This window comes from Trachemys scripta, chromosome 1 (assembly GCF_013100865.1).
Source record: "Trachemys scripta elegans isolate TJP31775 chromosome 1, CAS_Tse_1.0, whole genome shotgun sequence".
NCBI lineage: Eukaryota > Metazoa > Chordata > Testudines > Emydidae > Trachemys > Trachemys scripta.
Window position 1 is genome coordinate 292,241,041 of NC_048298.1, and position 17,743 is coordinate 292,258,783.

At 45.0% G+C, this 17,743-nt stretch overlaps 2 protein-coding genes across 3 annotated transcripts in view; one reads left to right on the top strand and one right to left on the bottom strand.

Moving 5' to 3' along the window:
- Positions 1-7,102, bottom strand: part of LOC117871006 (fibrinogen-like protein 1) — a 23,408-nt gene extending 16,306 nt beyond the window's left edge. The window contains exons 1-2 of one of the 2 annotated variants that reach the window (XM_034758556.1): positions 6,897-7,102; positions 199-242 (exon numbers count right to left, since the gene is read on the bottom strand). Coding sequence is in view for 1 of the 2 variants with exons in the window: in XM_034758554.1 (XP_034614445.1) it covers positions 6,897-6,922 (26 nt within the window). In the remaining variant the exon portion in view is untranslated. The remainder of the gene's footprint in view (positions 1-198; positions 243-6,896) is intronic. The other variant, XM_034758554.1, reaches the window with a different exon arrangement.
- A 2,390-nt stretch (positions 7,103-9,492) lies between these two features.
- LOC117871007 (phosphatidylinositol 3,4,5-trisphosphate 3-phosphatase TPTE2-like) overlaps positions 9,493-17,743 on the top strand; it is a 38,549-nt gene continuing 30,298 nt past the window's right edge. The window contains exons 1-2 of the mRNA XM_034758557.1: positions 9,493-9,725; positions 13,452-13,544. Of these exons, the coding sequence (XP_034614448.1) occupies positions 13,492-13,544 (53 nt within the window). The 5' untranslated portion in view covers positions 9,493-9,725; positions 13,452-13,491. The remainder of the gene's footprint in view (positions 9,726-13,451; positions 13,545-17,743) is intronic.

A 17,743-nucleotide genomic window follows, 5' to 3' on the forward strand; every position in this document is an offset into this window, starting at 1 on the left:
GAAAAGCCCAGATCCTCAAAGGTATTTAGACTCCTAACTTCCATTGAAATCAGTGGGAGTTAAGTGCCTAAATACCTTTGTGAATCTGGGCCAAAGAGGCTAAGCTAATGGTTCCCAGATGTTGAATTATTAGCATTCCTGATTTTTCATCTGTTAACAATCGCTCTTTTTAGTTAGAGCTAATCGGCCAATACTTACAATTGCTGTTCTCGCTTATCTCTTGTTGATGTCAATGGGGCTGCCTGGGTGTAACCGAGAGCACAATCTTAAGAGTTACACATGACCCAACTCCTTTTAAAAACATACACACAAATAAAAGCCACCATCTTGCAAGTACGTAAGCAAATGCTTAACTCTACATATGTGAGTAGGCCCTTTGGAGCCAATTAAACTATTCCTGTGTATAAAATTCAGTATGTGCATAAGTGCTTGCAGGATCAGGGTTTAATATCCCACCCCTTCCTGAAGGACTCTCCAAACCCTTCACAGAACCCAAAAGTCTCTGATCTTTGTACTTTCTCCCCTGTCTGCACACGGCTCCCACCTCTGCTAGCCTGACAATTGGTTGGGACCCACAATCAGATGCCCCCACAGAGGATCGTATTGTGCTTCCACCAGACTCTTGGTTTGGTCTCTATATTAGGTTTTTAAAAGCTGCCATTTACTAGCCCTGGGACAAATTGTGACCTCCTTGTTGACTTTTAACCCGCTCCTTACTGAGGCAAAACTCATGCAGAAGCATGAGACTAGCCTAGACTGGGTAGATAAGTCATGTTTGAAAACATATTAACTCTTCCCTATGCAGGAGTTTATTGTTGATCACGATCAGCTAATAGGCTTTTAAACATGACCTGCCCTGCCTACACTACGTGCCAAGGCTCAGACTCTCAAAGGGGTTTATGATTCTCTCTCTCATTGAAATCAATGGGAGTTAAGCACCTAAATACCATTGAGGATCTGGGCCCAAGTCATGTTTATAATCATATTAGTTAAAACATATTTGTTTAGACATTTTCAGACATGACTCATTTCCCCAGTTTAGACCAAACCTTAGGGATAGCAGAGATGTTAGGCAAGGACCTGGTGTGGTGTGGAGATCATGTGAGGCAGATGTAGCAGAAGAGTGCGTCTGTGTACAGCTCCATTTGGCTTCTACTTAAAAATAATTGAGTCATCCTAAGTAAATATGAACATTGCGTGTTCTCTAATGATATCTTCTCCCAGATGTTAAAATCCCTTGACAGCACATTTGCAAAAGCATTTTCTTTTCCAGGAATATGCATGGCGGATACGTGAACTGCAATATTAATTCCCATTCAGCTTTTTAGAACTAGGTCAGATTCACTCTTTGTAAAATGTTGGGCACTACAGTCATACTGTCTGCAAATATTAACTCTTTTACACATTGCCTCCATTTTTACACCACTTCCAGGGGGACCCAGAAGAACCGGGTGTTCCTAGCTCTGCCACTGACCTCCTGGGTGACCACGGATAAGTCACTTCACCTCCGTGGGCCTCAGTTTTCCCTTCTGTAAAATGGGGATAATGATACTGCCCTCTTTAGTAAAGTGCTTTGAGATCTATGGCTAAAAAGTGCTACGTAAAGCACTACACAGTTTTTTGGAGGTATGTATTATTACTGGTACTTGTAAATATATCCACCGTATCTTGCATGCTTGATTTGTTGCTAGTAAACTGGATTTTCATGAACTTCATGTGACAGGTTCCCCCCCTGGGGTGCCACCTGGAACTGAGGTACAGCTGAGCCCTCTGTCTCACTCTGGTTCCCTCTTGCACTGTGACGTTGTGACAAGCTGCAAAGCCCTCCAAGCTTACACTCACACCAACATCCACAGGCAGGGACCACACCCAGCTGTGTTCATGAATGCTCTGGCCAGCCACTCATGAACCCATAATAGAGAAGCTACAGCCAAAATACTCCCAGCTCCCCAGCCTAAGACCCCAGAGCTGTACCACCCTGCCCTGGTCAACACCCGGCTAGTATGAATTTATTACCCAGTCCGCCACTTCTACAAAGGACAGTGAACGTGCACCAACTCTTGCTCATGAGCTGAGATTTATCACCTTTGCACTTCATACAACACACAGTGTTTTAGATAAAATATTAAATAGATTTATTAACTACTGAAGGATAGCTTTTAAGCAATTATAAGGGATAGCAAACAGATCAAAGTAGATTACCATAAGAAATAAAACAAACGCAAAGCCTACAATATTAGATAGGATGACTCATAGTTTCTCACCCTGACTGATCATACAAACAGTCTACCAAGTTTCCATACACAGGCTAGAAATCCCTTTAGCCTGGGACCAGTACTTCATCCCCACACCCAGTTCAATCCTTTTCCGATACTTTCAGGTATGTTGTTGTAGGGAGAGTGAGGTCCCCTCATGATGTCATTTCTCCCTTTTATATCTTCTTCCAACTTGCTGGAAAGTTCTTTTGCTGTGACCTGGGTCAAACAGTTCCCATTGTGTAGTGCTATCTCTGAGAGGTTTCTATTGTACACAGTTCCTGGGGTAATCCTTGTGCTTGTGTGTATTTCCTCAATAAGCCATAAACATTGTTTGGCCTTTCTATTGTTGTACCTGAAAGGCAGTTTGTGGGTGTTCTCAACAGGGCTGACCAGAGGATTCAGGGGGCCTGGGGCAGAGCAATTTCGGGGGCCCCTTCCATAAAAAAAAGTTGCAATATTATAGAATACTATATTCTCGTGGGGGCCCCCGCGGGGCCCGGGGCCTGGGGCAAATTGCCCCACTTGCCCCCCCCCCTGGGCGGCCCTAGTTCTCAACCTCACAACATGTTTCAGTAGCACATACATAGCCAAACCATACAATCGAACGAGATACTAATGTCTAGCAGATCAGGATTTTTACAATGATACCTCACAAGGCACACTTTGTACAAAACATATCCTAATTACATGACAGAGGTGAATAAGGGGGTGCCAGGGTGTCACACTGCAATTAGGACCGATTCACTTAAAGTGGTCCCTGAATATGCAGAGGAGTATATAGCCAAGGCATCACAAAGCTCTTTGAGGCATATATTGGAGAACCCCATTTGAGGCTTCAGAGAAATTAGCTCCAGCAGCAAGTCCTGGTGAACCCATTTTTAATTCTGCCCTTGATTCCAATGATCAAGGATTTTTTAAAAAAGATAAAATCAATAAAAATCAGTAAAAATTGGAAGCTGTGATTTTAAGCTATTAAAAACCAAAATGTATACATTAGAGGCCCACGGCTTGCTAAAAAGGAATAGCCAGAATAATTTAAGCACACAGGAAAAGTAGTGGTAGGAGAAAGGTGCTAGGTTACAATATTTCAATAATGTTCAAAAGGGTAAACACAGATCACTCTGACAGTTTAGCTACTGTGTATGTAGCATATGTGACTCTAATAGGTTGTTGTCACAAATTTAACTAGAGTGTAAGTACCTCAGGGCAAGGATCGTGGACCTGGTTCTGATCTCACTTACATCAGGGAAAATCAGGAGTAGCTGCATTGAAATAATAGATTCATAGATTATAAGGGGCCATTGTGCTCATATAGTCTAACCTGCAGACCATAGGCCTTGGAACTAGAGCATATATTTTAGAAAAACATCCAATCTTGATTTAAAAATTCACAGTGATGTAGAATCCACCACAACTGTTGGTAAGTTGTTCCATTGGTTAACTACCTTCACTGTTAAAAGTGTACACCTTATGTAGAGTCTGAATTTACCTACCTTCAATTTCTAGCCATTGGACTGTGTTATACCTTTGTGTCTACATTGAAGAGTTCTCAATTATCAAATTTCTGCTCCCTATTTACCACTCCCCCAAACTTTGTATCATCTGCAAACTTTATCAGTGATGATTTTATGTTTTACTCCAGGCCACTGATAAAAATGTTAAACAGTGTAGGGCTAAGAACTGATCCCTGTGGGACCCCATTGGAAACACAACCGCTTGATGATGATTTGCCACTTACAGTTTCATTTTGAGACTTATCCAGTGATGTAACAAGGCCCCAGAGGGCCCTGGTGCAAGAATAGGTTAAGGGCCCCCTTTCTGATTCCAGAATCTAAAATTTTGCTCATGTTCAACATCCCAGCTCCAACCTCCCCCCAAACCCCGCAATATTCCCCATTCCCTCATAAACCCCACAACTCACCCCACCAGCCTCAACATCCCCCACTCAACCCAACCACTTACCCCACAGTCCCCCAACACTCCCTACTCACCCCATAGCCTACCAACAACTTGCTCTCAGCCCCTCACCCACTGTCTTCTGGACCTTCCTGGCCACTCACTGGCACCCCCCAGCTAACTGCTCCACTCCCATCCCGGCTAGGATGGCTCTGCCTGATCCTCACTGCCCAGAGGCGCCACTCACTCCCATTGCCCATCCTGTGTGCACAAGAAGTGGGCCAAATTCAAGTGGAGAATGGTATTACAACCCAGCACATGAGTTGCAGCACTGCTCAGGTTTGGCTCAGCCCCCCTCCATCTGGCAGAGAGCTGGCAGGGCCAAATATGATTGAGTGGCATTGAATGAGTGGCATCACAGCAGGTAAAGCATACCCCCACAACCTTGTGGGCCATGGCACAACTGCGCCACTTGCACCATTGGAGCTACAAACTGCACTTATCAGCCAGCTTCTAATCCATTTAATGCATGCCAGGCTGATTTTGTATCTTGGTAGTTTCTTAATCAAAATGTTGTGTGGTACCAAGACAAATGCCTTACAGATGTCTAAATATATTACATCAACATATTGCCTTTATCAACCAAACTTGTAATCTCATGAAAAAAAGATACTAAATTAGTTTGACAAAATCTATTTTCCATAAGCCCATGTTGATTGACATTAATTATATTAATTTAATTATTTAATAATCAAGTTCTTGTATCAACTGTTCCACCATTTTGCTTGAGGTCAACATCAGATCATCTCATTTACCCTTTTTATATACTGGCACAACATTAGCTTTCTTCCAGTCCTGTGGAACTTCCCCACTGTTTCAAAACATTGAAAATTAACAATATGATACAGTAAGGTCCTTGGCCAGGTCATTTAAAACTCTCAGATACAAATTATCCTGACCTGCTGATTTTAAAATGTAGAACATTAGTAGCTGTTTTTTAACATTCTCCTGAGTTACTGTTGGAATCATGAGTGTAAATCTGGGGAACAGGGAGCACTGTCTCCCCAAACTGCAAGCCTCAGGCAGGCGCAGAATTTGCCCCTACCCCTTCTCCCCCCATGGTTCTGTTGGGCTGATTGGAACTGCCTTCCCAAATATAGAAGTGAAACTACGCCTATGGAAAGTGTTTTATCATCATCATCTAATATGAAAACATCATCCCACTTTTTCCCAAGTACAGAACAGAAATATTTCTTGAACACTTCTGCCTTTTCTGCATTATCATTTCTGTCTAGTAATGGACCACTGTCAATTCACACTGCTGAAAACGGCTTTGAGATCAGAACTAGACTCATGTCTTTTTAAATGGCTGTAAAGCAGTACTGCCAACCCCAGGAGGAATTGGACCTCCAAAAATAATAAGATCAGCATAAAAATCTCATTTAGAACCCTCAGAACTGAACATTTGTGGTTCTATTTATTTGCCTTCAACTTTCTGACCCTTTAGGATACACTTGGGTCATGGTTTTAAGCCTTCCTCCACAAACGTGAAGGTTAGATACGTACTTTTATTAAAAAAATGAAAGCTAAGATTCTAATATAATCACTTGCCTTCAGGAGCTGGGGGTTTAAGAAAATACACCAAGGCTCTTGAGTCTCATGATGAACCATGAGAGCTGGCAACACTAGTAAAGCACAGACAGTGCTGTACAATTAGTAATAATAAAAGTACTAATAATTAGAATTAGGCCCAAGCCACAAAAGTCAGTTCTGGATACAATGAAAAGTCAGAGATGTTCTGATCTCAGATTTTGGTTCAAGTCCACTTCTATTATGTAGGAAGCATATCTGGCTCCTTTATGCCCGCAGAACTGGTGTAAAGGGCAACAGAGAATCAGACCCAAAGGCCTTTCAAGTTGTCCCCTTGCTCTTGCTACTTGTATATTCTGAGCACAATGATTCTTGGGAAAAGTCAGCATCTCAATTGAGCCATGCATCGCAAAACATCAAATTCCTATTTTGTTACACAAGGAATCCAGAACAGGGGAAATCAAGCTACTGAATTCAATCACTCCTCTAAATAGTTTCCTTCTGATCCCAAATACATTCCACACACATAATCCTCAGCTGAAATGAATCCATATTGTGTGTCCACGAGAACTGTAGGATCAATCCCTTAGAAAAAAAAATAAAAAACTACCACATTTAAAAATGTTCATCACCAAAAGGGTAAATGTAAAAGCTCCTCCTCATCTTCTCATCATCATCTTGCTAGTTTCCAGAAATGTCCAGCTGTTTCTTCAACACATTTATTTATTTATTTAATTCATTTGTTTTATTGACCTTAAACATAAGTTACAATTTACTACTTATTGATCTTAATAGTGGCGTATTCCATATGTTCATTACACTTAGCCTGGACTTGGTCTGTTTCCCTCCCCTCTTCAGTCTCATATGTACCTCTCCGCTTTAACTCATGGCTGCAACAATCCTAATCCAATGTATCAAACCAAATGAAACCCAACAGAATCAAGGTTTTGTTGTTTGTTTAGTACTGGAATTTGTGAAAAGTTTAAGGAATTTATGTTATCAGGTATAAATATAGTAACTATAATGCAGAGAGCCAGTTTTCATATGAAGATCATTTACTAGGACTAAGCAAAAGGAAAACTGTCTGAGAAAGGGGGAAAAACACATTTTAAAAGATATAATTACAGGTTACAGGTGTAAAATATACCTTACCTTCCATTTGTTTCAGTTCCATGCATAAAAGTGCTCCAAATTCTAAGTATTCATCAAAGGGGTTTTGTTTCGTTTTTAGAAAACAATGATTCCTGCAATTTCATCACTGAGAAATTTGCAACTAAACAAACAAACTCAAACACGGTGACCACCTCTTGGACAAGACTTACTAAAGCACACTGTGAGCTCCCTCTGCTGGGCCATGCAGCTGCAGTGAACACTGCTTTGGGAGTTGTGCTGAAATCATGAGTGAGGTTGAGACACAAAAGGAAGGCTATTTTTTAATGACAAATCATTGCAAAAGTTACAGTTGTGGAAAAAACCCACACAGTGTTGCTAATTTCAGCTCTCTTTGTAATAAAGACATTTTCAAATGACAATGACAAACTCCCTCTTTGAAAATCTCCCTCTTAAAACTAGGCAGAAGTTGCCCAGTGGAAAAGTTGCCCAGTAGAGAAAACGTTTCAAGTGTCAGAGGCCCAGATCCCTAAATACCTTTGGGGATCTGAGGCAGACACCCTTGCAGTCTGTGGAAAACAAGAAAAAAATCTACAAAAATATAATCAAGGGTGTTCTTTTAGTGAAAGGTACCAACTAAAATAAGCAGTGACAAATTAACAAAGCTAATCACCGAAGCCCATCTGATTAAAAATGCTAAGGCTTTGTCTACACAAGTATGTTTTCCAGTATAATCTGATGTGAATTTAAACCAATATAGTTATATCTGTATAAGACCCATATGAATACTCCTATTCCAGTATAAGATTGCCCTTTTGGGGGATTTATTTTATGTCACTTAGGAAGGGATTTAAGATAAGCTGAAAAAAGGCAATCCTATACTGGGGCAAGAGTGTCCACCTGGGAGTTTTTACCAATATAACTGGTAAAGCTTTCCCATGTAGATAAGGCCTTATGATCATCAAAAGAGTAGTTGTTTTTCTTGACTAGGAGATAAATATTGAACTACTCAAATTAGAATATTGTTAATTAATCTTAATCTTAAATGGTGACATTGTGCTTGGTACTGTTGAAGGAACAAAATAACCCAAAACACATTGCCTCTCAGAGTTTACAATCAAAGACCCAACGCCTGCAAAGATGTATGTGTGTGCTTAACTTTACACACTCTGTGTTATATATTGTGAGCAGTCAGTCCCACGTACACACTACGAGTCATCCCATTGGCTTCAAAGGGATGACTCACACTCACAGTCCAGAAAGTTAAGGGTATGTCTACACTTAAGACATTATAGCGACACACTGTAGCACTTCAATGTAGACACTCGCTACAGCAACAGGTGGGGTTCCTCCATCACTGTAGTTAATCCTCCTCACCGAGAGGCGGTAAGGTAACCTAGCACTATCTACACCAGGGGATAGGTTGGCATAGCTACATCTCTCAGGGTGTAGATTTTTCACACCCCTCATATAGCTGTGTCAATGTAAGTTTTCAGTGTAGCCCACCCCTAAGTAGCTACATAAGGCTTTGCAGAATCGATGCCTATCTAGACAAACACCACAAACTGGACAGAAAGTGCATTGGGATGGCCAAAGAGCAGATTTATACAGTGCATAGATTTACAGAAACAAATTAGAGAGAGGTTGACAGCATTTTTACTGATGTGTATTAGCAGCGAAGGGCTTTCATAATGATAACTTGTAATAATGCATCCAAAGTGATCCAAAATCATCTTAGATGGCAAGGTGACAGGAACCATAAAAGAAGATAGATCCTATGCTCACTCTCATTAAAGTCAGCAGGAGCTGGAACAGGCAATAGTGATTTCCAGGCTAGGGTGACCAGATGTCCTGATTTTATAGGGACAGTCCCGATTTTGGGTCTTTTTCTTATATAGGCTCCTATTACTCCCCACCCCCTGTCCTGATTTTTCGCATTTGCTGTCTGGTGACCATATTCCAGGCTCGGCATTTCCCGGCCCTTACCGTCCAACTGGAGTAGATGAGGGGTCAAAGCAAAACTGCTAGCCCTTAACCTAGGCCCTCATCCTGCAAACGTTTATGCATATACTGTACACAGTTTTATCCAGGTGATTATAATCCTTCAAAAGGAGCCTTTACATTGAAAAGACTTCAGAGGGCTAGCTGTGTAAATAAGGTTTCATGAATGTTTGCAGGAGCAGGGTCCTGCCAGGGCCTGGAACTGTTGTTATAAATAAACGGTGACACCATTAAGATGGGAAGCGACACTCAGCACGCATTGGCATTGTATTAAGCACTCTGAGATCCAGGCATGACAAATACGATGCAGGAACTACTCATTATTCTGCTATTAGTGGTGCGGGACCTGCCTGTTGCCACGCGGCCATGGTGTGCCCTTCGCAGGAGACTTCTGTACTGCCCGAGTGGCCGCTCAGCACTGCTCACCTCCTGCCTGGGCTTGAAACCAGCCAGCAGTTTGCTGACGTCCCGTGCGCCACAGGCAGGGCGTGAGCAGCACTGATGGGAATCAGGTGTGGCAATGGAGCTGGTGGCTCCCCCCCCCCCGGCCCCCCAGCAGCACAAGGATCAATCAGCGCCGCCTGCTCCCCGCGGTAATGCAATAAAGCCGGGAGGGGGAAGCAGCTGGTGAGCGGCACTGAAGGGAACTGGAACGACTGTAGAGAGGGATTTTTTTATTATTATAATAAAGCGTAGGCAGTTTAAAAACAAACCCTCCCTGCTGAGTCTGCAGAGCGCGGAGAGGACCAGGGAGAGGAGCTTGTGCCTGAACTAAACTTTGAGCTGGTCACAAGACTTCCCAGCTCTCAGGGAAGGGGGGTCGGGTTCCTCGCCTGAGTCACCGGCACAGAGCCCCGCCTGAGAGGATAGGTAAGGGGGAGATGTGCGGGAGAGGGGCTTCGAGCCCCCTACACCTGGCACCCGGCAGGTTTGGGGGGGAGGTGAGACGCCGCCTGATGGAGAAAACCAAAGCGATTTCCTCTTGGGTTCCTGACTCCGTCTGCTGCTGCGGGAATTAATGATCTGCAGCTGTGCCTGCCGCGGGATCTGTGTGTGTGTGTGGCGAAACACGCATTCCTCCCCTTGCTATGTGCATCACTTCCTCCATTCTCTGCTCTCTTGGCTTGTCTGGTGTCCCGTGTCCCAGGCAAACAGCTGTGGCGTTACAAACACAAACCGCTGCTCTGGGGCTGCAGGATGTCAGTGAGCTGTGCAGGACAGCCCTGGGGCTCCTTTCATTTCCGCTGGGAGTGGAGTAGGCCCCTGGTACAGTGAGAATCTGGGGAATATGCTGATCATTTAAAATCTCTGTTGACTTCTCCCCTCTTGCTCCTGTGGGAGGGAAAACTAACCCAGAACGGGTGAGGGGCAAGTGGGGCAATTTGCCCTGGGCCCTGCAGGGGCCCCCACAAGAATATAGTATTCTATAGTATTGCAACCTTTTTTTATGGAAGGGGCCCCTGAAATTGCTTTGTCTTAGGCCTCCTGAATCCTCTGGGTGGCCCTGAACTAACCCCTAAACCTCTTCCAAAGTGCTTGTCTTCCCTGCGCTTCTGCTGATGCATCACCCAAGCATTACGCTTGTTAGGCCAGTTCTGTGAAGTAACACAAAGCTCACTTCAATAAATTGCTGATGTGCCAGACTCACTGGCTGACAACCAAATCAGAATGCTATTTGCATGAGGGAAGGGACAGCTAGGCTCTACCACATTGACAGTGCATTTCCCTTGCTAATGTTCTGTACCAGGCACAGCATTGTTGGCCTACACAAATGTCCTGTACAAGGCACAGCATTGTTAGCCTACACAAATGTTATCTCCCATTACAGTCTAGGAAAGAGACTACATTGCAGTCAGTGGAAGGGAGGGTTGAGAGGACACACACACTTGCTTAAGAAGCTAAACAGAGCTGTAGTTCAAGCAGACTAAACCCATCCTAGCAACGTTGCCTGGTGCCACTTAAACTTTCTAAAATGGACTCTCCTTTCTATACAGAAATCTCACCAACCTTGATTTACTCTGCACCCCTTTTGCATTGGGCTTCTGTCTGCCCAATAGTTTGCCCAATGAAGGGGGGGAGGGGAAGTGCCCCAGTTGTGTTGAAGTAGCTACTAATCTTCCTATGCCCTCATTAACGCCTGGATCTCGCTCCTTTCTCTTCCAAGGCTAGCTTGCCTGTCCCCATCTATTCTCATTTGCCAAAGTTATGCTGCGTGGTCTGAAGTCAGTGACAAAGGGTGTGATCCAGGAAGGTGTGTAGGAGCCTTCCCATTTTTAGGCCCCATTGTGATCCACAAAACTCCTGCTTGGCTGCTTGTGTAGGTGCCTATATTTTTTACCTCTGGATAGGTGTACTGCAGTCTCGCTTTAGGCACCTGTCTCCTGCCTGAGTATACCTGCTACTGCCTAACAATGGGCATCTGGATGTCCAGCCCCAATCCCTGAGCAATTCACAAACTGGGGAAAGTAGGTGTACAGCCACCTAAGTCGTGTATAGGGCCTGATCTAGTAGGTGTGCTCAGAGGCCACTTACCAGCTCAGCCCCCACAGGGAAGTTCAGACAAAACAATTGGTGGTGGGAGGAAAGAGGAGGAGAAGGACCTTCCTTTTAAACTTTTGGCCTAGTGCATAGGGTACTCACCCAGGCTATGGGAGATTCTGATGTGGGGCTCTCGCTATCTTGCTTACTGAATTTAAATAATTGAATAATGAAATATTAATTAGGCCAGTGAAAGTGAGTGACTGTGTCCCAGAGGTTGGGGCAGTCACCTGAGAGGTGACAGGTGCCTGGTCTAATCCCTTCCCCCTCAGGAGGAGAGGTGACTTAACCAGGGGGGTTTCCCATATGGTGGGTGAGTCCCCCTATGCACTAGGCTCAAGGTCATAAGGGAGGCATCGTCCTGCTATTGCTGTTTCAGGCTCCACATGTGTATCTTCCCCTGGTGCCTGTCTCTGAGAGGGGTGTGGCTTAACACATGCCCCTCTCATTGGTGTCTTGCATTGGCAAGCTTAGGTGGCTCCCCACCTAGCTTTGTGGATCAGTCTCTGCCACCTATCTCTCCCTATTCGTTGTACAGGAAACTAAGTGCTTAACTCAGGTTTTGTGGATCAGTGTTGTTCCTGTGATTGGTGGTGGGTTTTTTCCCTCCCCTCCCCCTAGGCACCTAAAAGCAAGGGGCCATGATGCTCAGCATCAGAATGGCTAAGTCCCTTTGTAGATCTGGGTTGAAGTTCTCTCAGTAGTCCAGTTTGAAACTATCCCTCCATTCTCTTGAAATACAAATGCTCAATTTAATATTGCTTTAAACATCTCTGAAGTAGCTCCACACTTCATGGATATTAACATCATTAATGGAAAACATGGTCTCTAGTTTTTCTTAAATTGTACTTGGGCAGTCCATGATGGATTTAAGGAGTAAACCAGAAATTCTAATATAAATTGGGTGCTTTTGGAATGTATTTGAACTTATTTTTAGGATTTCTGGGTCACTTTTAGATGAAAAACACTTAAGTCTGTACTGGCTTTTTCCATGCACTGTATGGCTTAAAGGGGAAGATGGATAAAACATCTGCCATTTGGGATAGATACAAGCCTGATGGAATGCTTTAAAAATTACTTAACTTTGGTATACAGCAGAACCTCAGTTACAAACACCAGAGTTATGAACTGACTGGTCAACCACATCTCCTTTGGAACCTGAAGTACAGTACACAGACAACCAAAAAAGCATATACAGTACAGTACTGTTTTAAATGTAAACTACTAAAAAAGGTTTTTTTAAGTGACAAGGCAAGGAAACTGTCTGTGCTTGTTTCATTTAATTTTAAGATGGCTTGAAGCAGCATTTTTCTTCTGCATAGTAAAGTTTCAAAGTCAATGTTCACTTTTGAACTTTTCAGAGAACAACCATAATGTTTTGTTCAGTTTCGAACATTTCAGAGTTGCAAACAATTTCCATTCCCAAGGTGTTTATAACTCTGAGGTTCTACTGCAGGGGTCGGCAACCTCAGGCACGCGGCTTGCCAGGGTAAGCACCCTGGCGGACTGGGCCAGTTTGTTTACCTGCTGCGTCCGCAGGTTCGGCCGATCGCAGCTCCCACTGGCTGTGGTTCGCTGCTCCAGGCCGATGGAGGTGGCGGGAGGCTGCGGCCAGCACATCCCTTGGCCCGCGCCACTTCCCGCCGCTCCCATTGGCCTGGAGTGGCAAACGCGATTGGCCGAACCTGCAGATGCAGCAGGTAAACAAACTGGTCCGGCCCACCAGGGTGCTTACCCTGGTGAGCCGCATGCCAGAGGTTGCCGACCCCTGTTCTACTGTATTAGACCCCAGTTCAGCAAGGTACTTGTGCATGTGGTTAACTCTCTAAGCACATCAGTAGAAGTACTCATACTTAAAATTAGGCAGGTGCTTAGTACTTTCTGAATTAGGGATATAAATCTATATACATTCAGGAATGAAGTAGAAGCTTTTTCTGAATGTTTAGATTAAACTTGTATGTGAAACTCCTATAATGGATGCTAGTGCATATCTACTGTGTTACTTCAAATGTCTTAATCTAAAATGTTTTGAAGAAATAGCCTGTTTCCTTTTTCTAGATGCATTCTCTTTAAGAGCAACAAAACCGGAAAGAGCAAAATGATGACAACTGTGAGATATGAACAAGGGTCAGAGCTGCCAGAAGCTGATGGGTGAGTAGTCCACCAGAAACTTAACCAGTAGAAATTACAGAACTTAAGTACAGTGTATAACCTCTTGTCTGACCATTTTAGGGTTTCCTTAATGCTCATCAATATAGTATATAAGCATCTCCAGGTGGAAATGAGTTTGTATTTGAACTCTCTGAACTTAAAGGGAGGCTGCTGCTGTTATGTATACAGTATATAATTTTACTATACAAAGTGTTTCATGAGGAGTAGAGTGGCAAGTTTAGGGAAAACATACTTAAAATTGCCAATTCACAACACACGTAGAATCATAGAACTTGAAGGGACCTCAAGAGGTCATCTAGTCCAGTCCCCTGCATTTGTGGCGGGACTAAGAAACATTTAAGAATCAGAATGGAAGGGTATTCATATAGGTGTACTAAGAGATTCTGTTGGGAAGGATATAGTATATCTAGTTTGTGGCAGGCATGGTGATCTTATTCCATTTTAGGTGGCTTTCTTGCATTTGTCAGACTACTGAACTAAAACACTACAGAGAAATTAACTAAATCTTCCTTCAAGGGGAATTAAGTCTATTGTACATGAAAAGACTACACTCTCATCCAGTAACTGATGCCATTTACTAAAGTATGATAGCAGTTGATCTAGAATTTTTAATTTACTGCCTAGTAAATTAGGATGGGCAGCAAGCTTAACTCTGAATTTCCATGCTTCAGTACTTTGGAGATGGTCTTGCTCCTTACCCTTCCATTCCCAAAGATGTTCCCAGCCCTGATGGAGTTTAAACAAAACTGTAAAGGCAGATTTTCAGAAGCAGCTAGTTCTACTTGCACTTTTAAGAATTGCTCTATGCTAGAACAAGGCCCATTGGTTCCTCAATGAAAAGGTTGCTTCTTTACACTTGTAAAGACATGGCAAGATTATATGCTCTTATGCGTATCTGTGGCACTATAGCCCTGACTTTAGCAAAGCATTAAACCTTGGATGAGATCCACAAAGAGACTTGGGTGTTGCAATTTTTAGGTGCCTAGAAAAGCACAAGAACAGCACTGCAATCCACAAAGCTGAGTTAGGCACCTAGGCTCCCTATACCAGGGTGGGCAAACTTTTTGGGCTGAGGGCCACATCTGGGAGGGGAAATTGTAGGGGGGGGGTTGAGGTACAGAAGGGGGTACAGTGTGCAGGAAGGGACTTAGGGCAAGGGATTGGAGCAGAGGAGGGGTGCAGACTGCAGGAGGGGGCTCAGGGCAGGGGGCTGGGTGCAGGAGGGGTGCGAGGTGCAGATGGGGCTTAGGGCAGGGAGTTGGGGGGCAGGGGGCAGGAGAGGTTTGAGCTCCGGCACTGCATACTTAAAGCAGCTCCGGGGTGGCAGCAGCATGCACCTGGGCCAGGGCAGGCTCCCTGCATGCCTGCCCTGGCCCTGCGCTGCTCCAGGAAGTGCTGCAGCCCCTGCGGGAGGGCTCTGCGTGTGCTGCCCTTGCTGAGCCTCCAGGTACCTCCCCCAAAGCTCTCATTGGCCAGGGTTCCCCATTCCCAGCCAATGGAAGCTGTGGGGGCAGTGCCTGGAGGCAAGGGCAACGCACTTGGAGCCCTCTGCCCCTCCCTGCCTGAGGGCTGCTTCTGAGAGTGGCGCAGGGCCTGTGGCACCACGGGGGGGGGGGGGGGGGGGGGGGGGGCAATTCCGTAGGCCAGATCCAAAGCCCTGAGGGGCCGGATCTGGCCCATGGGCCATAGTTTGCCCACCCTTGCCCTATCCAATGTGGTAGAGAGAAGAGTTTTGGAACATGATCCACAACAGCTAGCATGCTAGGCAGGGAGCTGCCTAAGCTAGCCACTGGGGAAATGTGGTGGAGGGGTGTGTTAGGCATCTGTCTCAAGAGAGGCAGGGCTTATCTCGGCTTAGTGATCCATGAACAGGAACCAGCCACCTGGAGGGCATTTCTTGTGGGAATGAGTTAGGTGCTTGCCTGGCTGTGCACAGAACAGTGGATTAGGAGCAGGTGGTGCAGCTGCCACTGTCCATATTATAACATTTAGCCTAGTGGTTAGGGCACACATCTGGGATGTGGGAGACCCTGGGTCCAGGCCCCCTACTCAGTCACTTTCATTATTTATCTATTATTGAAGAGCTTCAACAGGAGAGATGTGGGAGCCCCACATCAGAATATCCCATAGCTCAGTGGTTAGAGCACTTTGACCCTTTTGGGGTTACCCAAGGGGTTCAGGATGAAGTGCTACCTCCTGCTTACTGCAGAGGAGCCTTGTCTGTGCCCTCAGGGGCGGGAACTTGCTCAACACTACCAGCTACTGGCAACACCAGTGTTCCACTTTGGGCTCTGCAGGGCCTGCTCTTTCCCTCTGCAAGCTAGCAACTTGCATGCCCAGCACTTAGCTCCCTCAGTGAGTCCTTTGGGGCTAGCCGAGAGACCCTATGGCTAAATCTGCCTCACTCCATATCCCCATCTGCCCCACATACCCCCAGGGCCGGCTCTAGGCACCAGCAAAACAAGCTAGTGCTTGGGGCGGCACATTTTTAGGGGCGGCATGGCCAGCGCCAGAATGCCACCCCTAAAAATGTGCCCCGGCCGCCCTACCTCACCTCCGCTGCTGCTGCCAGGGCACGTGAAACAGCTGATTCGCGCGCCGCTACTCACCCTCCCTCCCAGGCTCTCAAACCTGGGAGGGAGGGGGAGACTCCGAGTGGCCGTGGCGCGGTGCCGCTTCTTCCCCTCCCTCCCTCCTAGGCTTGAGAGCCTGGGGGGAGGAGGCAGGGCTGGGGATTTGGGGAAGGGGCGGAGTTGAGGCAGGGCCAGGGGTGGGGTAATTAAACAAGGGGGGTGGGGGGGCAGCCGAAATTGTTTTTGCTTTGGGTGGCAAAAATCCTAGAGCCGGCCCTGCATACCCCACCCTGCTCTTGTCCTTGGCCTCTTTCCCTTCCCATCTTTTCCCCTTCAGCCCACCCTCACCCAGCCAGGAAGGGAGGCTTTAGGCAGCCCCTGGGAAGTGTATGAAAAGTGTCTGTGTTGGCAAGTGTGTGCACACATGCATTGTATGCGTGTAAGAGACTGTGTGCCTTTGTATAGGGAGGTGTGTATTGCTGCTTGTGTGTATACCTGTGAATAAAATTTGTAGCCTAACTCTTTGACTTTTATTCCTTTTGCTGGCTTGCACACAAAAATTGATTACATGAAATGTGTGTTCTTTTCATAACAAGTTTTTAAAAGAAGGGAACTGAGAGCTGTAGGGGGCCATGCCTGTGGATGGTCAACATAAACAATGTCTCGTGGCCCACCAGCAGATTACCCTGATGGGCCATGTGCCAAAAGTTGCTGACCCCTGTTCTACAGATTTATTTTTATAGGTATCTGGACAGGTATGCATTTCTGCGGTTGTGCTGTATGGATTTGTATTTGGGCTGTGGGAGAGGGCCTTTAATGGACCCATTGCAGCTGTGATAATGTGTGGTCCTAATTCCACATGCAAAAATACAATAACTTTAGTGAACAAAAAGCATGGAGCTGGTTAAGAAAAATGTGAAGAGGGGAGGAAAAGAATGGAAAAACTTAGTCAAAAAGGGTAACTTTAAAAAAATGAAATTTCACAATTTTGTTGCTAGCTCTAGCATCCTGTAACAAATAAAACCTGAACTTAGCACAATACATCTGTCAAAGCAATAAACATGCCTGTTTTGGCCTTGCGGTGAAAATGAGCACGTTGGAGGAGAAGAGCAGGGGATGGAGTGAGTGTGGGGGGGGGGCAGGGCATTGGGAAAAGGGCCAGGCAGTGGGCAGGGCAAGGGTGTTCGGTTTTCTGGAATTAGAAAGTTGGCAACCCTATGCTTAAGTGACTTGATTTGGGACCCTACATAAATAGGGCATGTAGCAAGATTAATGGCCTACCTCGGGTATCTTGTCACAGTATTAGACAATACTTTTTTAAATTTTGTCCATCTTTGCTGTGGTATTTAAGCATATGGCATACATGTAAATGTATAGGCACAAGACAGGCATCAAACTTTCCACAAGAGTACAAACAGTCCCTATACCAACTTTAAATTAACAGCACAAATGCACATAAATGGAAAACTCTAAACAATTTAAAACCCCCACAAATAAGACTAAATTACCTATTCCTGACTGGATACTAAATTGTATGATAGCCAAAGACATTTTTGACTGTAATTGAATGTCTTCGGATTGTCAGCTCTTTCATGGATATTTTAC